Source organism: Humulus lupulus, chromosome X (assembly GCF_963169125.1).
Source record: "Humulus lupulus chromosome X, drHumLupu1.1, whole genome shotgun sequence".
NCBI lineage: Eukaryota > Viridiplantae > Streptophyta > Magnoliopsida > Rosales > Cannabaceae > Humulus > Humulus lupulus.
In genome coordinates this window covers 233,312,315-233,336,668 of record NC_084802.1, presented here as the reverse complement: position 1 = coordinate 233,336,668, position 24,354 = coordinate 233,312,315, and the positions used below count along the sequence as shown (strand labels likewise).

General features: G+C 34.4%; 1 protein-coding gene and 1 long non-coding RNA gene across 2 annotated transcripts; one reads left to right on the top strand and one right to left on the bottom strand.

Moving 5' to 3' along the window:
* The first annotated feature begins 11,672 nt into the window (after positions 1-11,672).
* On the top strand, positions 11,673-12,178 carry LOC133805097 (uncharacterized). Its single transcript, XR_009878832.1, has 3 exons — positions 11,673-11,802; positions 11,888-11,968; positions 12,152-12,178. It is a non-coding gene; the product is annotated as an uncharacterized LOC133805097 (long non-coding RNA).
* Positions 12,179-16,905: 4,727 nt separating this feature from the next.
* LOC133806855 (uncharacterized) lies at positions 16,906-17,394 on the bottom strand. The gene has a single exon (XM_062244941.1). It carries the CDS (start codon positions 17,392-17,394, stop codon positions 16,906-16,908), a length of 489 nt encoding a protein of 162 aa, XP_062100925.1.
* Between the last annotated feature and the right edge of the window lie 6,960 nt (positions 17,395-24,354).

The window sequence follows — 24,354 nt, the reverse complement described above, 5'->3', positions numbered from 1 at the left end:
ATAACCAAGCTACTTCTTTTTCCAATGCCTCCGCTCGAACTGTTCCCAAACGTATCTGTTTTTAGGATTTTGCAGGCACGCTTTTATCCAAGTTTAGGGTGTGCATGATCACACTCGGGCTTATTCCCACCATGTCTTCATGAGACCAGGCGAAAACATCTAGATTCCCTTGCAGAAATTTAACCATCTCCTTTTTCCTATCATCGCCAAGGTATTTTCCAATCTTAACGACTCTTAAAGCATCTGTGGGATCTATTTTTACCTCCTCGAGCTCCTCAATAGCTTGGAGCTTTGACCTTTATTCCTTGAGATTATTCCATCCCAGAGGTAACTTCCACTTCCGGGGACTCCTCAACTCCGTCACTTATGGCCATTGCTTGCTGCCCGGGTTGTGATTTTTCCTTCATGGAAATGCTATAGCATTCCCTGGCAACGATTTGATCGCCTCTAACAGTGCATATTCCCGCGGATGAGGGGAATTTGATTGCCAGGTGGCGGATAAAGGTTATGGATTTGAACTCCATCAACGCAGGTTGGCCCAAAATTGCATTGTATGCGGCTGGACAATCGATGACCACGAACTCGAGAAGCATGAAGATAGTTCGTGGACCTTCACTCAATGTTACCACTAACTCAATTGTTCCTACAGCTGCCGACCCATCACCAGAAAACCCATATAGAATCACGGAGGTAGCCTTCATCTCGATTACAGACAATCCCATTTTTTCTAAGGTGGACCTAAAGAGTAGATTCACGGAACTTCCATTATCTACTAGCATCCTCCCAACTCTCCGATTGGCAAGCTGAACTATTATCACCAGAGGATCGTTATGTGGGAATTGAACATGGTAGGCATCTTCCTCTATAAAACTGATTGGTTTTTTTTCCAATCGTTGTTGCTTTGACAACTGTTGCTCCGGGACAAACTCGACTCCATTATGGGATTTTAGCTCGTTGATATACCTCTTTTGGGCACCTCTGCTCGTTCCTACCAAATGAGGTGCTCCTGAAATGATGACTATATCTCCTCCTATTATCGGAGGAGGAATTTCCTGATTCACCTGAGCTCCGGTTTAATTCATTGGAGCTTTTGGAGCTGACGAAGCGTTTTGTCCAACGGGCTGACTGGGAGTTGTTTGATTCCAGGCATACTGAGCCAAAGGTCCTACCCTGAAGAGAGTCTCGATTTGATCCTTCAGGTGTCTGCAGTCATCAGTATTATGACCAATATCATTGTGGAATCGACAGAATTTCGAAGGATCTCTCTTCGCCCTTTGATTCTTTAACAGTTCTGGTTCCTTCCACGGAAGGCGAGCAGAATTTTCCAAGAATATGCGTTCTCTAGTATCTATGAGATCAGTATATGTTGTGTAGACCGGTTTAAATTTCTCCACAAACTTGTTTTTCTTTGTTTCGTTCTGGTCAACCTCACCATTTCCCTTTCTCTTGTTATTCCCCCCGTGGTTATTCTGGGTAACGGTTGGAGTCATAGCCGCTACATCCGTTACCACTCCAACAAGCTGGATAGGGACTTGGTTGGTTCCTGTGATGGAAGCTCGCGCCTCTTCTAGGTTAACCCACCTTTGAGCTCAGTTCAAGAACTCATCAATAGTACTAACTCCTTTCCTCTGTAGCTCTTGCCACAGGTCGCCTCCAACAGGGATTCCCGTTCTCATTGCCATGAGCTTAGAACTCTCGTCAGCGTCTCTAGCTCGTGCAGCAACATTGGAAAACATACTTAGGTATGCTTTTAATGGTTCACTAGGCTCTTGCTTTACGTTTGCTAGAGAGTCAGCTTAATCCTAGCCGAACTCAGGTGATTTTTCATATCGCCTTCGGACCTGCCACTTCGGTGGCTCTCAGTCCAATAACTTCCATTAGAGAAGCTCACTGCTCGTGGTTGAGGCTGAGGATTTGGACTATTCAATCGGGTTCGCAAGACATAAGTAGGGGCAGATGGAGGAGGATTTCTTCTGCTGTCCCCATAAGCAAGAATGTCTCGCACAGATGAGGAGGATTTCTCCTACTGTTTCCATGAACAAGAATATCCCGTGCAGAACGAGGCAGTGTCGGATGTCTTATAGGTGATGGGGGATGCCTGACCGGTGAGGAAATTTTTGTCCCATCAGGGTGAACTAAATAAACACACGATCGCTCTTCCCCACCATTTCTAGCTCTTTGCACCTGGCGATCCGATCGTGATGTAGGAAGATTGGTCGAAACATTTTGTCTCTGTGAGCCCGCCCCGACTCCCCCTCGTGGGTTGCCATGGGTATTCCCATGCACATGCGATGGTGGTACCGAACTTGGGGTCTCGGTTCTAACCGATCGACTGACCTACTGATGAACCCTGGGAGGGCCACCAGGCTGAACATTTTGGTGATCTCGCGCTGTGGGCACAAAACTTGGGGTGGCAGTTCTGACTGATCGACTTGGTTTGGATCGGTTATTTCTATGGGACTTATGAGACCCACTTTGCCTCTTTCCGACATTAACATCGGTTGCAATAGGGGGTAACCAGGCCAAAACCTCCTCGATTTCCTTGTTTGCCTTAGTAAGATGGCTCCTTAACTGCATGTTTTCCAGTTCTATTGCAGTTAAGTAGTTTGGGTTTTGATTCGGCAGCAATGACGTCGAACTCCTAGTATCGATGTGGCCCACCAGCTGCTTTCCTGATCGTTGTTGAACTTCAGGGGTATGCTCATTTGAAACAGCGGTATGGTGGGCCCCCTGCCCACCAGTCTGTTCCATCTCATTGTCATGCATTGAGCGAGTGACCACCATGATGAGATTTGATTGGGATTTCGATGAAAGCACTAATTTTCCTCTCAATGAAAGCACCAAACTGTTGACGCGGTTTTTCGCACTACACCAAATACCCCTTATCATAACACAAGAATATAATACTATTGAAAAAGTATTATGATATACATATATGTGGTAAAAGAAAATAAAATTGGCAGTAATATTGTAAAAGTTATATTTTTTCCCAACCTAAATCCTTTTTTCCTAGCCCGCCTATAACTCCCTCGTTTTCTTCTTCGCACCCATATGCGCCTCTCCCTGCATTGAATCTTCCATTTACGCAATACCCACCATTAGAATCGACCAGTCCCTTCTGAGGCTAGGAGGCACGATCTTCCCTGGAGGCTTTGGTTTGAAATCAAGTAATGTTCTCGTCACCATCACTAAATGCTTTCCCTTGCTCTCTCTCTAGCTCCCTTTCTTCTCTCTCTTCTTCTTTCTCGTTTCTCCATTTATTCAGAGGCTTGAAAGAACCCAAAGAGTAATCAATTTTGAGAGGGTTTTTCTCTTTCATGATTGAGCTACCATTATTGGTATATAGTTTTGTTTTCTTTTTTGATCTCCGAAAGCCCCAAAATTGACTCTCGAATTGGTTTGTGTTTCCCCTAGATATTAAAAATCTCTTGCATTTTATTTTTTAGATTTCTCTTTGCAGTTTGGGTAATGCATTGCTCTGTTTCTCATTTTTGTGAAATGAGATTGACTGGTTCAATATTTTTTTGATCAATTACAACTAGTCTCTCGTCTCTCTTCTCTATTTAATTGCTTGCAAAGTATTTGATAAATGTCCTCTTTCAATTTCAATTTACTTTCTTATCCACATAAAACTAATTGGTATTAATTATCTATATGGATCAATAATCAAATATCTTAGAAACTGATTCTCATTTGTGTCTATATATTATCTTGTGATTTGTCCTTGTCTTTGTCATAGAAGTGGACGCTACTTAGAGACCAAACAAATATATTATATATTTTTTTCATATATGTGTTAGTGTGAAGCTGCCACCTTGATTATGTAAATCTTTTAGGATATCAACGATAGTCTTTCAAAGTGCTTTGTTTAATGGTAGAGACAATGGCTTTTGACATAGCAATTTATTTTTATTTTTTTAAATATTGCTCTCTTTTTGCTCAAATAGATTTGATCCTTTGTCATCTAAGTTCTAACCAAAATTAACTTAAATTAAAAGAATGAGGACTGGTTTTCTTTAGGCTTAGATTTGTGCATTGTGAATTTGAGTAGACCGATTGTATTTCTATGTTTAGGCTATTAGTTTTGGGGTTAGAAGTCTGGAATCAGAATTTAACTAGATGGAGCTTTCGATTATCTCTCTATGTTTAGGCTAACAATTTTATGTGCAACATCTTTGTTAGTAAAAAACAGTTCTTAAATTTTGAACATTTGGAGGGCTTATTACATGTGATTATTACTTATTTTTAGGTTAAAACCACAAATCCTTTATCTGGAAACCTGCTCAACCTGAAACAAGCACAATGCCACAGTGGGCTGGTTCTTGTTGGTAGCGTTTTCTTTTCCAATCTAGAGTAGCTAGCCTTTTGTTGTTGTTCTCAACTGTAACACATTTAGCCTCAATCACAATTTAGTTGCTTGAAAAAATTAATGCTGCTTTGTTTCTATCTATAAAAGTTATCCTGACTTTACCAGAAATTATTGCCTGGATCTGCCTAAACTTTCAGAAATCTGAACAATACAAGATGTAAATAGTTTGTTGTATTACACCTTAACTATGAAGAACTTTCCCTACATTTTATGTTTCCTTGCTCATAGCCTAAGTGAAATTGGTTTTACCCCAATCATATTTACCTTCCATATTTTTCTTTGTTGAATTCAAATCTTATGCGTTTCTAAGAAGAGTTCAGGTAGTGTTTATTTCTTCTAATTGCTTCTGTAAGTTCATAATCCATCTCACGCAACAATTAAATTGTCAAAATAAAATTTATCTTTCTAGATGACCATTTCAAGAATCTATTACTTGCATTTGTCTTTTTGTTGAATTTCACTCCTTTTTGTGCTTGAGAGACCACTAGAATTGAAGGGATGGCTCTAAGCTTTTAAACTGCAATCACTATAGTATGTTTCTTCAAAGAGTTAATCCTTTTCACTTACTCATGGATTGGTTGTGGCTTGAAATACTTGGAACCAATTAAGATGTGAAAAATTGTTCTTTTATATTCATTCCTAGGTACTATTTGAGATTTATGGACCCGAATACATTATTCTTGTTCATGATCTGAGATACGAAGATTGCTAGGGTCTTATTATTTTCAATTACAATTAAAAGAGGAACACAACTGGTTGTAAAATTTTGTTATCTCTCATTAGTATTTTGGTGTTTTGTGATGATTGAGTGATTTACTGAATTGGGTTGTCTTGGATTTTCATTCATTTTTGTCCCTTCTATGATTGAATTTGTGAAAAATGTTTGCATGGTTGAAAATTGAATGATTTATGTTATGGCTGTTTTGCTTCATTGGGCAAAATAGCTAATACGATTTTAGGGATCTCCCTTCTTTTTTTCTTTCTTATTCATTATTAATATGTTGTTGAATTGGGTTGTTTTGGATATCATATAGGTGATAAGTGTTTGTTTTTTTGAAAATCATTGGTGCATTAGGCAAACAGCTAATCTGGGTTTGTGGATAGCCTACTCTAGTTGGGAGATGTACAAACCATAATTGATGAACTAGGAAATCTCCAATTGTTAGTTTAAACTTTGAGGAGATAGCCCATAAGATACCAGAATTTATGATTTTAAAATAAGAAATATGAGCATGTTTACATTGGCATAATTGAAATTACATGATGACATGTTGAGACATGAAAAAAAAACCCATTTGGCTCATTTTGAAGGATTTCTCCATAGTAAAAGTCCTTTGAATACATGTTGTGTTACTCCTGTAAACCTTTTGTGTTCATGTACGCATCCTTGGAGAAACATAACACATAATTGAGAAGGAAACTTCAAATTTAAGAAGTTGCATCTTGAGATTAGATTAAACTAGCTACATTAAAATTGCCTTGAGAAAACATATGTGTTTGCCTTTGGAGTTTTTCTATTAGAAATCATTTCAGGCAGGAAGCGAGTAGATGGTTCTCACCAGAGCTTACACACTTGGGTAATGAAAGAAAGTCCCATTTTTTCCATATGATTATACAATAAAAAAGTTGCCACTTGATTTATTATATTACTAGTTTGCCATATTGTTTTGGTAAATGTCTAATATTGGAGTTTTCTCTTGGTGTTAGACTTTGCTTAGTCTTGGCAACAAAATATTTTAGCACATGTAATTGAACTGAATTTAATAATTGTTAATTGTGAATTGAACAGGCAAAACCAACATTGAAACAAGGAGAAATTGAAAAACCGATTGATCCAAAGCTGGGAGGGGCCTATGATGTTACTCAGCTGAAAAGACTTGCTTTTGCTGCATCACTTTGCATAAGGTCACTCGCAAAATGGCTGCCTACCATCACCAAGGTATTAAAAAAACTCTTTTAATGACATACCATATATCTATATGTATGTATATATATTATACTAATACTATAATAAACCTCTGCTAAATGGTATTTAAAAGTTCATGATTCATATCAATAGAATAGCAAAACTTGTTGCTTATTCTTGCATGGTATCTATCTAGGCCATTGTTGAGAGGAAATGATATTATATTATATATATATAACTTTGGTTCTAATCTTCTGAGATGCTTTCCTTATTAATATGGTCATATTATTTTTATAAATGGAAATGAATAAGAATATGTATAACTTTGTCAATAAACTATTTTCTCGTGGAGGAATATCATGGGTTTAGCTTAGACTACATATATTGTGCCTCATGTTAATACAGCAGCCTTTAGTTGACTGACCTGGCCAGTAAGCTACATACAGTAGCCTTTAGCATCTAAATGAATTACTCATGTGTTAGTGTGAATAATAAAAGGACATATTGCCATACAAATACAATTATACTGAAAATGTTTGCTGTGCAAAGTGATGTTTTTATCATTCTATTTTCTAGCTTGCTTATATTAGCTTTGATCTTATGATAGTTTGGTGACATTGGGTCTCAAGGCACAAAAGTTATTGTCTACAACTTATGGGCTAACGACGACGGGATTTTTTAAATAACTTTACAATGTTATTAACAAATTTCATAAAAAAATAGGATTAGAATAACAAACAGATCAATACAAATAAAACACCTATCTAATTAACTTTGAATTTGAATTTTGTCAACACTCACCCTCAGGCTTGGCTATAGATGCTGATAAGACAAGCTTGCCTACAAGAAATTGGAAGGTTTGTACAGATAGATCTTTGGGAGTAGATTAATTAAAAATACCCTTTTTACTCGGAGATTACGTTCTCAAAAGGTATCTTAGTGCTCCAAGAGAAATTTTTGAAATAGAATATTGGATACAAGATTTAATTCCCTTTCTAATTGCTATTGGCTTATCTAAATAATGGATAGGATTAGATTGGTGAATGAGATTTTACCATTGGTTCATCTTCTTGACTTTGAATAAGATTCATAATGTACTTATCAATGTTTAAAATACCGCTTTTACGCCTCAAGGTGCATTGAGGCATAAGCCTCAAATATTTAATTAAAAAAAATATGTTTAGAACACCTAAAGATATTAAGTAAGATGAATGTGTCTTATAAAACTCAAACATATAATAAGAAATGTCATTAAACTCAAACATACCACAAAGTGTATCATTAAACTCAAACATAAATATATCATAAATTATCTAAATTAGTAAAATTCAAACATAAATATCTCATAAATTATCTAAATTTGTAAAATAGTTAACTTTTGTTTCTAATACTAGAATCCTAGATTCTACTATCCTAGAACAAACTTCTTATCAGTTTTTTGGGCCTATTTAGATCAGCTGTGTTTAAATTTGATTTTGGGCATAAAAAAACCCATTACGAAAATACACCTCTGAGGCTTACACCTCTCTCAATTTCTACCTCAGCAGCCCCAACTCAGCGCCTCACTATAGTGAGGTGTACACCTCACCTTTGCTAAGCAAGGTGCATGCCTTGGTGCGTTTTTTTTTCTGCCTCAAACTGAGGTGTGCCTCAAAACTGCATTTTTAAACATTGGTACTTGTTTGCTTGAGAACTTTATCTTTTAAAGTAGACTGGGTACTCTTGTTGTCTAGGCACAAGCATAGGTGGTGGTGTTGATTCTCCCTTGGGAGAAACAGGATTAAAATATCAAATGCAACAAACAGATAAATACAAATAAAAAAAATCCTATCAAATTAAATTTGAATTTCGTCAACAAAGGCCTGTGGTTGAAAAACTTTTGAGTGAATAAGTTATCAGAAATCAAAAATTTTACTACAGTATTCTTGTTCCTTCAGGTTTACTTATCCATCTTGTATTTGCGAATACCAGCAAGTTTCAGAATAATACTTAGGAGGGAAGTTGTGGAACATCAAAATATCGCTAATGATCTCAAATTTCCACAATTTATTGTGTATAAACCTCAGAATGCAGGAGCTATTGAGGTTTGTTATATTGTGCTGTTTCAGTTGTCTACATCATGTTTCAATGATTTCCAGGATGCTATTAGTTCATAATTTCTGTTGGTACTTGCAGCTCTTTGGTTTAACTTGAACTTCTTTCTCTCATTATTCAGGGTCAAATTATAACAACTATTGGGTTTCTTAAAGAGTCTCCAAATGTCAATATCCATGGCTTCAACGTCTACCATAAAAATTGTTTAATTCTTGTAAGTGTTTTTAATATAGAAGTTAACATTTTGTATGGGAGCACCATGCTCTTGATGCACATACGAATATGTTCCATTTAATATAAATAATCTATGGTTGTACCACTACCTCCTAAGCATAAGTTATTTCATAGGCTTCATACAATGCCTTGATACTGCAGAGGTTGTTCATTTCATTTTCTTGATTTTCTTCTCCCAAGATGTATTTGTTTAAAGTAGTTCTTGAATATATTTTACAAAATTTCCTGTAGAATCGTATCCTTGACTTCAAGTGTTGCTATACTATGTACTGTATTCTGTACATGCAATACATATAATTTCATTTTCTAGATACTGTAATGTAACTGAGTTGTCTATTACTGCTTTTGTTCCCCTAATTCGATGCAATTTCATTTTCATTTGGTATTTATTTGCAAGTTTTGTACTAATATTTGGCTATATTATCTTGTTCAGACATTTTTCCACTCTTAAATTGTTATCTCTGTTTTTCACCTAGTTTTTTATCATTTGTAACAAAAAATATGAACTGAGAAGACCTTTTTTCTCTTTTGGTTGTTCATTGGGTCTATATTCTGTTTTTCTGAATGTGTGGTGGGATGTTCTATTTTTCTGAATGTGGTGGGTCTCTGTATTGGTGCGGGGGTCCAAAAATGATCCTAATGTTTGTCAATCTAAAAATCTATAATATATAAAAGCTATTCAGTAAAAGACAATGGTCTTGGGTTTTATTTGTACGAGTGCCAAATCTTTGTTTGAGAGAGAGAGAGAAACTTTACTTTTGATGTTCTTCAACTTGTGTCATTTTGATGTTCTGAAGTTTGCACTTACATTATCTTGTGTATAGTTTTCCTTGTATTGAATTTCTTCTGCTAGAGCAACCTAATGAGCAGCTGTTTCTAAATGCTAATACAATACTTGTCTAAGAGTTTTTAGCTGTTGAAATGCAGCTATCACCCAATACCAGTTGTGTTCTCTCAGGCAAAGGGATCATGTATATGGGATCCTGAAGGCAAACGGTATCTAGACTTTCTCCCTGCTTATTCTGCAGTTAATCAGGTATAAAATGTTGGGAAATTGTGTTGTCATGTATATATTTGTTACTTGATGACTGAATTTGTTTCTATCTGAGCCACTACTGCAGCTTTTTATCTATTCATATTTCAATGTTCTTTCTTTTTTTCTTTTCAATGATTTTCCATTTGCCAACTTGCTTATTACTGTGATGATTGCTCTTTATTCTCTATCTCAAGGAAATGCAAATTCATAGAAGATGTAAGGCAGGAAATTTATTGATATTCAATTCAATCGAATTTATATGAATGACCAGTGCCCGTTTGTGTTTTTCATATGAGCTTTTATGGGTTTTGATTTCATAACTTCTTACTGTAGGGACATTGTCATCCAAAAATCATGAAAGCATTACAAGAACAGGTAGAAAGGCTCACCCTTTTCTCTCGAGCATTCCATAATGATAAATTTCCAATATTTGCTGAGCGTATAACAGAAATGTTCGGATATGACATGGTGCTGCCTATGAACACTGGTGTTGAAGGTGTAGAAACAGCTCTGAAGTTGGCCAAGAAATGGGGTTACAAGAAGAAGAAAATTCAGAAAGATAAGGTAAAGTTCAGGGAGATTATATTTAACACATACAAGGTCATCTCTCTATGTCTTAGTTATTTTAATTGCTGCTTAAACTGAAGAGATTTACAAATTGAGGCACTAAGTTCAGCCCAAAATATTTACTTGCCTTTGTAAGCAATGATTGGGTTAAGCTATTATTTCAATGCCCTTGCTAATGTATTTTTCAAGGATAAGAAGAATGCTTTGTAACTGCTGCTCATCTTAGCTGTTGTGTGGAGCATAGTTTTCACTTTGCATTGTTCTTTTCTTAAACTCGTTTAGTTATGGATTTTTATGTTGTCTGCTCATTACAAACAATCGGCATTCAAACTTGAATATGTTAATTGAAGAATATTGAAGAAAAACTATATGTTGCTGATTTGAAGAACCTTCTAGTTTTTGTTTAGATATTATCTTATTTTTCAAGTGTGACTTTCTTATTTTTCTGCTGGTTTTTACCTGGTGTTTTCTAGCTTATTCATCTGTTGCTCGCTGGTATGTTTGCCAAGTGTTTGTGTATTAGTTGCTAGAAAAGAATGAAAAACTAACCAAATTAATATAATTCTGTGTTTTCACTATTTACAATTATGTGTTTTCATTGTTTCTCTTACTCTCTGATTGTTCTTTCCCCTTTAATTCCAGAAAATTCTGATTCTCTTTTTTTACCATCTCCCTCATGCTCTCTGACTAAGTCTATTCTTCTACTCATGACGTACTCTACTACATATTCAAGATTTATATATTGAACTAGTGTGGATCATTCCAGAACAAGACAAAATGGAACTCCACTTATACGTGTATATGTATATATATATAAATATAATTCTATTAAAATTCTCATATATTTTAAGTTATGTTGCTCTTTTATAGACATTGCATGTGCAAATGTGTTCTAGTGCAAAGCCAACCATTCCAGACCACCACTACAAACTTCTACAGAGTTCAAGATCCATCAAGTAACATGTCCTTAAAATTTATGAATAGCAATAATGATTTTATACATTTATTATTATTAGGAATAACACTTTATAACATGTTGTTCTTGATAATATTAAATAGAGTTCATCATCACTTATTGCACCCTTCAAAGTCAAGCATACCTTTAAATAATATCCCTTGAGAGATTTTGGTTTGTTCATTTTTGTAATCATTAAAAGCAAAAAATTTAGTTGCTTTATCAAATTTTATGGATTGAAGTTATAAGCTAAAAAATAACCTTAAATACTAGGTATTAGTTAGATTATACCACACAAAAGAAAACATAACCCAATAAATTTATCTCTGCAACAAGTGAATTACAAGTTGATATGATTTACCTATGACATATTTTGAACTAATCTCTGCTTCTCTATGGAGTAAAATATACAGTGAGGCAGAGCTTATTCTATCTTCATCTGCCTACAGTTGTTTGCATCTACTGATCATTCCTCTTTCATGTTGTATCTATTAATTAATATCTCGACTGTGTTTTCTTTTACCAGGAACATTCTTTGGTTGGATGAATCCCCTTATGCAGCATGCATATCAAAGACCAATAACAGAGAAGGAAGTGTGGAAGTTAGATAGTTGGGATAGAACAGAAACACTGAATGCTAAGTATGCAGTCATTCGTACCTTATAGTTTCTTGTCAATAGAATTTAACTGATAAAGGTTACATCATTATTTTTATACCTTTTGCAGGTTCCAAGAATGTTGGGTTAAAGAATCTCAGAAGCCAAAGCCATGGCTGTTAAAAGCATTAAACAGTAGCCTTGGAGGAAGGTAAGCATACATATAAATATGTATTTGTATTATAGACTTTATAAGGAACAGACAATATTATTAAGTACATGGCTGGAATGGAATTGCATCAGTTGCTATGTTAACTTGAGTTTCTTATGATACTTTTTGTACATGCGTCTAATTCCCTTTTACTTTTTCTGTCTCTTGTAACTTTTTATATAGGTTTTGGTGGGGAGGCTTTTGGAAGGTATTGAATTTATTTATTTAGTTTTTTCCCCTTATCTTGTCTCATTAGTTCTCAGGCAAACCTCCATTAAGCTTTTTAAAATTGTTCATGGATTAGCAAATAATTCATTTGTAAGGCGCATACTGCATACCTAGACTTTAAAAGTGTATACTATAGACATTTGTTTTGCATTAAAAAAGAGCATTACAGAATTTTTTATGATCTGCTGTTGGCTGTGGCTTTTTTGCTGTTGTGGATATACTTGGGTCTCCATTACCCCTGTTTTTTTATGCACTACCATTCTAACTTTGGCCCTTTTAACTTTCAAGTGTCTCATTTTACCATTCTAATCATGTTTTGGCCCCTTATGTTATTGTTGACAAAAAAAATTAGGTATGGGGTAGTGACAATTCATATTTTTGTCATACTTATAGTATAATAAAAGGCCTTGTGACCTTTGTCAAAAAAAGTATAGTGTTTGGTTTCTTTGTTTGCTTTGGTGTAGTTGTGGATTTATTATTTTGTATGTGGTGTCCTCTCTTGGAAATAATTTCCATAGCATTTTTCTTGAAGTAATATGTGATGCTAGATAATAACAATAAAATATTTCTTTGTTTATTTTGCAAATGTGACAAGCGAAATAGAAAATGATACTTAATTTTGAAGGCTTTGTGTTGGCAGCTGTAGAATATTTTGTGCTGAAAGTAGTAACTTTTCAATATGTTGAATATTTAAGACTACTTGAATACTTAAAGAACATTTTGTTGTTGATGACAGTGTTGAATGTTTTAAACTAATTTGTGGATTGTTAATACAATGTTGAATGTTTTTACTTTTTGTTATTTAAAAATCAAGTTCATTTGATGATGCTAGTATATATTAGAAAGTTAATTTTCATTATATAAATAAAAAATAAAAATATAATAGAATAAATTAGTGTTATATAAATGAATATATAATGAGAATTTAAACTTATCTAAATATTAAAATAATACGAAAAATGTGTTATAATATCTATTACAATAACACTTTTTATAAGTAAAGAATTTTGTTATGCAAACTTCATTATATAACACAAAAAATGTGTTATACTAAAGTGTAGTATAACACAAATTTATAAGTATTCAAATGTGTTATATAATTGACTATAAATAATATAATTAAACACTTATCTATTTATTAAAATAACACAGAAAGTGTGTTATCGTTGACAGTATAATAACACATCTGTGTAACAATGATAAAGTGTTATGTAAAGTACCCTGACCTACGATAACATAGTCGGTCTTAACACATCAAAAAGTGTTATGATATGATTTGATAACACATTTTTGGTGTTATTAAAATCATTTTTTTCTTGTAGTGTCGCGAACAGTGAATTAAGAAAATGACAAGGTTGAAACCAAAGTAAGAAAATAACTCTCAAGAACACTGGTCTTTTTACGTGGTTCAGTGGCTAAAATCCACCTAGTCCACGAGTCTATATTATTTCTGATTTTCTCTCTCTATTTTGATAGAGTTTTGGTATTACAGAATAGTCATCCCCTTTCCTGTCCAATATTCTCAGTATTTATAGAGAAATTTCTTGGATAGGTTTGGGCAACCCCGTGAGTCAATCACGGATTTTCGTATTTATTACATTTATTATGGAATATTCCCATTTATAATAGGATATGATCTGATCATGAAATCAATAGACTCCTAATATATGGGGCATTAACTATCACAGACTGGCCATAAACGATCGTATAAAGTATCCGAGTCTTCGGGGATCCGCGGACATGCCATATGTTCAATTCACCTGAGCTGAACACACCGCCGAACTCGTATCATGGAGGCCATGCCTTATAAATACTATAAGCTCGCGCTTATCAATTTGTGAATCCCAAGCTCGTACAACCATCATGAAAATCGTGCTGTCTATATGGAACATACATGGACTCCTTGACTATTTCTTCCATGCATTTATTTGCCAGCTGCATACGATCTGAGGAAAAGACCCGTGCTGAAATTAGGATACACATCTTCTAATATTTGTATGGTGTGTTCTGACTGACCATCATTTTGAGGGTGAAAATTAATACTTAACTTTAAATTAGTGCCCATTTCACATTGTATACTTTCCCAGAACTTTGAGGTAAAAATCAATCCTCTATGAGAGATTATTGTCTTTGGAACTCCATGTAGTCTTACTATCTCTGCCACGCATGGCTTCTCGTTGTAAATCGTTCTTACTGGTAAGAAGTGAGCATATTTTATGAGTATGTCTATAATCAGCACACAGAGTCATGGTGCTTGGTTGTTCTTGGTAACCTCGTCACGAAGTCCATTGCTATATCTTCCCATTTCCATTCGAGAATCTCTAACGGTTGCAATGTTCCAGCAGGTCTCTGATGTTTGGCCTTAACTTGTTGACATTTATGGTATTTTGCTACAAATTCCGCTATGTCCTTCTTCATCCCCAGTCACCAGTACATTGTCTTGACATTGTTGTACATCTTGGTCGATCCTGGGTGAAGTGAATATGGAGTGGTGTGCACTTCTTTCATAATACTATCTATTAATTTACCTTTTTCTGCTACACACAGTTAGTTCCTATATCGTAGCATGCCTTCCTTTTTCAATGAAAATTCAACATTTCCCAAGCTTAGTAGTGCTACTCTCTTCTTAAGAAGAAACTCATCCTCATGTTGTTTCTCCTTAATTTCCTCCATAAGTGTTGACTTGATCGTGAGGTCAGCTAGTTGTCCAGTTCTTAACTCAATTCCGGACTTCTTAATATCAGCTTGTAAGTGTTGCACTATCCCCTTAAATGTTGATATTTTTTTGTAACTCTGTCTACAAAGTGCATCTGCCACGACATTAGCCTTTCTCGGATGATACAAGATCTCAAAATCACAGTCCTTTACTAGCTCCAGCCACCTTCGTTGCCTCATATTGAGTTCCTTTTGCAAAAAGAAGTACTTTAAACTCTTGTGGTCCATATAGATTTCGCATTTTTCTCTATACAGATAATGCCTCCAAATCTTTAGAGTGAATACAACCTCTACTAATTCCAAGTCATGGGTTGGATACTGCTGTTCATACTCCATTAGCTGTCTTGAGGCATATGGGATGACTTTTACGTCTTGCATCAAAATGCATCCAAGTCCTTGCTTCAACGAGTCACAATATACTACAAACATGCCCTTATCATTTGGGACGCATAGAACTGGGGCTGATATGAGCTTGTCCTTTGATGTTTTAAAGCTTTCTCCACACTTCTCTATCCATGTGAACTTTTGTTGCTTCTATGTTAAATTTTTTATAGGTGTAGCTATTTTGGAGAACCCTTCAACAAATCATCTATAATATCTCACCAAGTCCAGAAAACTTCTCACCTCGGTTGCACTCTTGGGTTTAGGCCAGTCCTTCACTGCTTCTATCTTGGCTGGATCTACTTCTACGCCATTTTTAGACACAATGTGTCCTAGAAATGCCTCCTTCTCTAGCGAGAATTCACATTTCTTAAACTTAGCGTATAGTTGATGATTTTTTAGTCGTTCCAACATCATTCGCAGGTGCTTTTCATGCTCGGATTTTGTCTTTGAGTAGATCAATATATTGCCTATAAAAACCACAATGAATTTATCCAAGTAGTCCTTAAATACTTGATTCATAAGATCCATGAATGCGGATAGTGCATTCGTTAATCCAAAAGACATTTCCAGAAATTTGTAGTGTCCATATCTGGTCCGAAAAACCATTTTTGGGATATCTTCTTCTCATACTCTTAGCTGGTGATACCCTAACCACAAATCTATCTTTGAGAACACCAGAGATCCTTGTAGTTGATCAAAAAGATCGTCTATTTGGGGCAAAGGATATTTTTTCTTAATCGTCACTTTATTTAGTTCTCAATAGTCGATGCACATCCTCATGCTCCCGTCCTTCTTCTTGACAAAAAACATTGGTGCACCCCAAGGCGAATAGCTCGGTCAGATGAAACCCTTGTCTAATAGCTCCTGCAATTGTATCTTTAACTCGGTAGGCACCCTTCTATAAATAGATTTCAAGATTGGTGTCGTCTCTAGTGCCAACTCTATTTCGAACTTGATTTCCCTACTTGGAGATAACCCTGGTAGATCCTCTGGAAACATCTCAGGAAATTTGCATACAATATGTACGTCTTTCGGTTCTAGCTACATCTCTCATGACTTGTCCACCACGTTAGGTAGAAATTTCTAGCAATAGCTACTAATTAACCGTTAAGCTTTGAGAGCTGAGACTATCGGTATTGGAGTTTGAGAAACTTCTCCTTTGTAGGTGAGTTGTTCTCTGCCTTCTGTTTGAAAGTTGAGTGTCTTACCCTTACAGTCTATTGTTGCCTCATGTTTTGCTAACCAGTCCATGTCTAATATTACATCATAATCCTTAAGGTCTAACTCGATCAAATCTACTGCTAACTCTCTTCCTTCGATTCTAATTACAACACTACGCACCCTCTACTATATAGTATTCTTTCCCCCGAGAGTAATTCTATGAAAAACTTATCTCTAAGTAGTTTGTATGGTTTATCTAAGCTATCAATCATATTCAGAGAGAAAAAACAATGCTTATCTCCTTAATCAAATAAAACATTACATGGTTTACCAGAGATAGTGATCTGACCTCATACTACTGTATTGCTAGTTTCTGCCTCACCTCTTGTAAGAGTGAAAACTCTGGCTAGTACTAGTTTCTCAAACTTCTTTTGGTTTCTCAATTTTGGTCAGTTCTTCTTGAGATGACCCTCTTCTCCACAATTGAGGCAACCTTTTATCTTATATCGACATTTTTCTGAATGCTTTCTCATGCAGTTTTGGCATTGGGGATATTCTACGTAAGGCTTTTTGTTTCCATTTCCTTCCGACGTAGTCTTTCCTTTCTTGTCAGCCTTTTGGTTTTGACCACCATCATGTTTCCTCTTGTGGTTATTTTTTTCGTACTTTTTCTTTTTAGCGTCCCTCATGGCCGCACCTTCTTTCAAGATTCTATCCTCTGACTGTTCGTCTTCCAATGTTATTTCCAATGTTTCTGCGTACGTGGTTACTCCACGAACTAGCTTCACGTCTCGGGCTATCATTGGATTCAATCCTTTTATGAATCTTTGAATTCTTAGCGTCTCAGTGGGTACCATGTCGGCTGCGAACTTGGCCAGTAGGTCAAATTTTTTGGCGTACTTCTTTTTGAACACTTGGACAAACTCATCCCACGTCATGACGTTCACATCTCGGGTTTTCCGACATGTTTGGAAATTCTTCATATATGGGGGCGGCGGCTACTCCTCTTCCTTTCCCTCTTCCCTGTCCTCTTTCTTGGCCATTTATTCTTTCAGGTCTTCTTGGTTCCTGCTCCATATTTCTTTTTTGTTTCCCCAAAAGAGAAAATTGTAAAAGCTAAGACAAACAAACAAGTAGAGGCTATAACTTAGCCTATTGTACTACTGTGTATTAGGTCAATCTATCTACTAAAAATTACCCTATTACAATTAAGTCCAACTCGAGTAAATGGGCCTTAACAATTGAATCATTCATGGATGAAGGTTGGGTTCAGTATGTCGTAGCCACTACTAAGGCCCCCTAACTTCCACTTGAACCCAAAATACAGGAATTTGAATCCTTGCCTTATTAATTGTTGTTAATTTTAATTAGATCCAATCTAATAATGCAAAGCAAATGAGCCTTCAGAAATAGGCTAACCCATAAGAGAGGAATTTAAACTTTACACTTTCAATTGAATCCAAATTTCATAACATTTACTAAACAATGAAAAATAACAAAAAATAACATGTTTTATTAAAATAAGAAATTATTTACAAACTAGCAAAAAATTTCCAAAAACATAACATCAAATAAAACTTAACGATGTGTTCTTATATTCATCTAATCTTCCACATTGGATCCTTCTTCTAGCATGTCCTAAGTGAAGTCCTCAAGTGAAAGGAACTTGACTAAGAAATCCTTCCCTAAGGCTATCTGGTAGGTGATGAATCTTTTCTCCTATTTCTCCATTTGGTAATATGACATCTTCGAATATTCTAAAATTTCATGCAAACCTATCAATAAATATGTCGTATTTATCTTCATTTGGTACATCATGATAAAATAAAACTTTGTTCCATGCTATCTTTAAACTTTGTTCTGCTAGCGGTAGTTTGACTGAGTGCATGAGAACTATGAACTTCTCATGTGATTTTAAAAGGGTTGTATGACTATCGATAATCTTTTCCATCTCCTTGTGAATTCGGTTAATTCTAAGAAACACATTTTCGAACTCATTCTCACAATGAAGGTCATGTATTCTTCTTATCGCCTTAAATTTTCTAACAACACTCAAGTCCAATGAGCTAAATTCTAAAATAACACAAGAGAAACATTACAAACATAATTAAAAAATGAGTATGCTTACTTGGTAGCAAGTTGGTCCTTTGTAGCTATCGTGTGTATTTAGTGATAACGTTCAAGACCAATATAGTCGTTGCTCTAGTACCACATGTAATGCCCTAATTTCTCATAGTATTATTGAGAACACAGTGTTGAATCATAAACATAAATATTGCTCTTTTATTTAAGAAAATCATAATAAGCAAAGGGATCCCATGTCTTTACAAAAATAAAATAATAGTCTTTAACAAAATAAAATGAGCAATATTATAAATAAAAGAAAAACTTAAAAGGAAATGCTTTGTATGCAAAGTCATAGGTCCGTTGATAATTTCTCAACTATATGGTCCCTAGGAATACATCATCAAGCTCTTAGGTCCCACTCGCCACCGACCTTTCTATCCTTTATTGTCTGCATACCAATATATTAAGGAGTGAGCTTCTAAGCCTAGTAAGGAAAATACAAACCAGAGTCATATAACAAGTAATCATAATAGACATGTCATAAATCATACAAAAGATCATAACAATGCTAACCTATACTAATCATATAAGATTGTAATATATTCTAGGTCATAACATAGGTCATAATCATAGGTCATAATAATCATAATAACAAGACAGGTATAATAAAAAGATAAGTGCTTATACTAGGGTGGCAATTAAGCCCCGAACATAAGTCCGTCATTCAATTTTAGGCAACCGATCCTACTGGACATCAACTTAGGCCTGTCACACAATTCTGAACACATTATGTCCTACCACACTTATCTTCTTATTGTACCTGAAATGTTAGGGTCATACATATCACAAACTAGGTCATAAACTAAACTACCTAATTTTCCTTACCTTGAGTGTGGAAATAAGAAGAAAAAGAAAGATTGCTTTTGCTATGGAGAATTGCCCAAAACCTTATATATGCCATAAAATATGTAAGATGAGAGACTTATAATAATAATTATAATTCCAAAATTTCTAAACCTTATAAGATCATACATTCACCTTAAAATCTCAAATCCTCCAAAATCTCGAGCCTCCACGAAATGTCTATCATCAGCAACAATGTATGGAGTGGGTCATAGGGTAATTTCAAGAATAAATTGTTTTTGAGAATCTTGGTATTTTGGCTATATAGGGTCTATAATGGCTAGAGTGTTTGAGGCTATTTACGAAAATAGAAGAAATAAATCCCGCGCATTATAAAGACTATAGTGATTTTGGATATGATGTGTTAATGGGGAAAAAATACGAGCGCTTTTGGGAGATGTAGACTTAAAAAATGGAGAGCACTTGAAGGCTTTGATTGTGTGAAAAAGTGAAATCGCAATCGCTCTATTTATAGGCTCACAACTCAACTTACTTCCTTAAATTTTTCCACCTTCATTCAACTAGTTTTCAAAATTCTAATCTCCCTCCCACTCCATAGTTTCGGCCAGCACTAGTGCTTACCTATTCCAAGTGCTACAAACTCACTTGTTGCCACACACACTCATCTAGAACCATAAGTAGTCAAAAAATTTCTTTTGTTCTTCTAAAAACTCTCCCACGCCTACACATGTATTATTTTAAATTCAAATGTTTTCAAAAAGCTTCAACTATCACCAACTTAGTTACTTAGTGTGACGCCTATCTTTTAAGTTCAAAAAAGAGTCAAAACCTAGCATAATATTATTTCACACGCTATGATTAGTTTAGTCTTCTATTTGGTTCTTCAAAATAACTATATTATTTAATAAATAAATTCACAAAAATTCGAGTAATAAAACTATAGAGAATTTCGGCCATACCCTTATATTTAAATAATTGGCATGCAATTTAATTCCTCATGTATATTCCTTAGACCACGAAATAATATGTACATTTAAACTATATTCTAATTTAATTAGAAACTTAAAACTATCCACTAATTTAAATCATATGTTAAAATCTTATAAGTACTAACTAAAATAATTATAACCGTCCAAATTATAATTACTTTCTAAATCATAAAATCATATCCTTAAAATAAATAATTTAGAGTTAAAGAAATCTTTTTAATTTCCGCCAATAAAACTAAACTATAAACTATAATAAAAACTAACATATAGTCATAATTAAAGAGAAAATAATAACATTGGTTATTACAGTGGTGAAGAAAAAATGTCAAAAAGGAAATAGAAAGGAATGAAGTGAGATACCTGGAATAGACAAAAGACATGTTGGAAATGAGGAAGAAGACATGAGAGAAACATGGGAAAGCCTGCAAAAAATGGAAATGATCACCGAAAAAAATGGATGCCCAACAACTGAGATTCTCTTAGAAAGGAAGAAATGTAAGAAAGAAAGGGTTAGATAAGCTATTGGGATTTGTGCCATCAAATCGTATTTTTGTATGAATGATTACTGTTAATTAAATAAAGTCAATAAATTTTTCATTCATATTTTTATTTAATTATACATGTCATTTATCATGAAAATCCAATATTATTGATGTGGAATTAAATTAAGTATATGTATATGTATATTGGTATATGTACAAGAGGATTTAATTCAAGATAATAATATAAAAATTTTCGTAATTGGTAAATAAAGTGAGAGCTTTATTTAACAAAGATTATGAGTATAGTCTATCTTTTATTTAAGATAGATTAGTTTATATGGGTTGTTACGTGTAGCGACACAAAAGAGATAGATGTGTTGTATATAATTAGATTTATAGAATAATGTTCATTAGAAGATTAATGAAACTAATTGATAAAGACATAATTATAGAGGTTAACAGACATTAAGACCTATAACTAATTATGAACAACTAGCAGAGGGTCATAACTCTTACATTGACTAAATCAATGGACGTCTTTTATAATTATAGCTTCTAATAATATAAGACTGTAGTTTTGAGAGTTCAACTATGAATTTCTAGTGGAATAATTCATAGTTAATAAATTAATTAATGGAACTAATAGTTAGTGAAATTAATTAAATAATTGGAGCTTAGAACTATGGGTCCATATCGTCCCCATACTAGATATATAATACAGAGGTATGATTCTGGTATTAAAAGGAAATAATTGAAAATAATAAAGTTTTATTTTTAATGTCACAAAATAATATTATTTATGAATTAATATTTAATGGAAAATAAAATAATATTGATAATTTAGTGAAATTAATTTTTATTAAGAATTAATTTGATCGTATTTAATTTTATAGTATGATTGTATACAACATAAAATAATATGATAATGGTCCAACAAATAGTATTTTATAAAGATAAAATACTACAGGACCGAAAGCCCTGCAATTGGCGCCAACCACTGTCCAAATAGACTATGGTCCATGCATAAGCCCAATGAAATTAGGGCTAGGTATTCTCTTTGGTTTTTCTGTAAATAGAACTTAACACCAACGATGGAGAAGATGCTATATGCTATTTTTCCAAGAGAGAAAAATAGTGAGCTTTGGTTCTCTCTATTTTATGAGAAGAGCACTCTTTCATGTGTTGAGATTCAAAAGTATGTTCTTGTGTATCCTACCAAATAGCATAGACATCCGTCTATCACCTTCTCTTTGTGCTAGCCATAGTATAGAAGATGACTGGTTAGGAAGTTAAGATACTATTTGATCTACAAGTGTTCTACATCTAGAAAAAGTATTTGTAAATTTCTATTTTATTAAGATTCATGTCACATAAGTAAGATTCAATTCTAGTTATGGTTAGCACAATGTTTCATTTTTATGCTTTAATAATTGTTATTATCGCACATAAATGTTATCTCATGCTTCTGCTATACTGTCAATCACATGATAAAAAACAAACATAAGATTATATAGCCAACTTCAAATAATCAAATCCCTTGGATGGAAAGTAAGAGAATGATCCAGTTTGTCTCGAGAAGATAGAGACTTAAATTCTGAATGACAGCTGCATGTCCCTCCTTAAAGACTCCTCAATCACATCAAAGGATGCCCACTCATCATCCTAACGAAATCCTGCTAGGATGACATGTGTCAAAAATAGTGTAATGAATAATGATTAGTCATATGTGCCAAAGAAATCACTCAAGAGATTGAGTGAGCATGAATCAGTGAAGTATGGACGCATTGAAAAAGGTTGTAATCCTTGAGAAGATGGAATTTCCTTGAAGACTAGGGTGAAAATGTTAGGCCCAAAATTATAAAGATTACGTGTTAGAATGCTAGAGACATTTACAGGAACAAACATCGTGTGAGATCTCAACACGACTAGACTTTAAACTTAGCTTGTGAGTAGGGAGAAACCAAGACAACAAACTACCCCTACACTTCTAAACAACCTCGTTCCCAAGTTTTCGTCAAGGGACCCCGCGAGAAGATAAATAAATCATCTCATGAGAAGATGTTCATAACACCAAGAAAGAAAGTGGTCCTCATCAAAGATGCAGTAGGAAAATTGACCACAGTTTTTTAGATTTGTACCCTTAAAATATATTTCTTCATGAACGATTATTGTTAATAAAATAAAGTTAATATTTTACACTGGTATTTGTATTTAATTATTGAAATTCCATTTTTAGTAATTACAAAACTAATTAAACTAGGTGAATTAATTAAGGTGCGGAATGGTAATTAAATGTTGAAACAGATTTCAAATCTGTCCAGATAGAATAAGAACTTGTCACGACTAAAACTGAACACAATAAAAAGACGATGCAAAAATAATAAAGAACACAACGAATTTTTACAAGGTTTAGAAACCATTTCGTATACCCTACTCCTTGGGGCCACACCCAGAGAATAAAACCAATTAATAAAGAACCACAAGTACAAAATATTGACTTAAATAAAACAAGACTCCCTCTTGAGATTTGCCACAACTTTGTTGTACTTCTCTTCACTAATCTTATTTTGATTGAAATGCCTAACCACTTGAACTCCCTTCATTGGCCAGCGAGTGCTTGCATCCTCCCAATGCAAGGCTTGTAAAAATCTTCTCCTGAAGACTATAAGAATTGTGTTCAAATTACAACTTCTATTCACTCATGAATGTTGTATAGACTCACCACAAAACTAAACACTCATTTTACTACAAGATCACACGAATACAATGATCTTGAATACAAACTATGAACTGTCACAAATATTACAATTCACTCACAAACTATGCACCAAAGAGTTCACTTTTTCTCAAGGCCTTAGAAACCTATTTATAGAGACCAGTTGGTGCTTAGAAAGATTGAGAAAGAATCTCCAATAAAAGCAAGAATATTTGAAGATTGTTGACCCTTGATTTAGTCAATGACATGGAGTCACGAAAAACGATAAGAAATATCAAAATGAATGCAAGCAAATAAAACGACACAATGATTTTATAGTGGTTCGGCCCTAGAGATCGGTAATAACCTACGTCCACTTAGTATTTTTATTGATGTAGACTACAAAACCTACGATCAACGAACTAGGGTTCACTAAGTTTCACAAGCACTGAAGTTGAATACAAAGAGTCATGTTTAAAAGCTCTTGTTCTCTCTAAATACAAAATATTGTGTATGAAATAAATGAATCCCACAAGTCCTATTTATAGGATCAAGGATGTACATATCGATCTATAGGCCGTCCTTAGCTTTTTTTACAAGCATAACAAAATAGTAATAGAAATAATGATATTTACATATAAAAGTAATCAAATATCTTGGGAATATCTAACTCATAACCATCCCTGAGTGCTTGCCTCGGTCCTACGAGAAGATCTAGTTGCATATGTCAACACATCTTCTTTTCCCGCTATTCAGTATATTCCCTATGCCTATCGAGCAGCTCAATTTCCTATCGATATC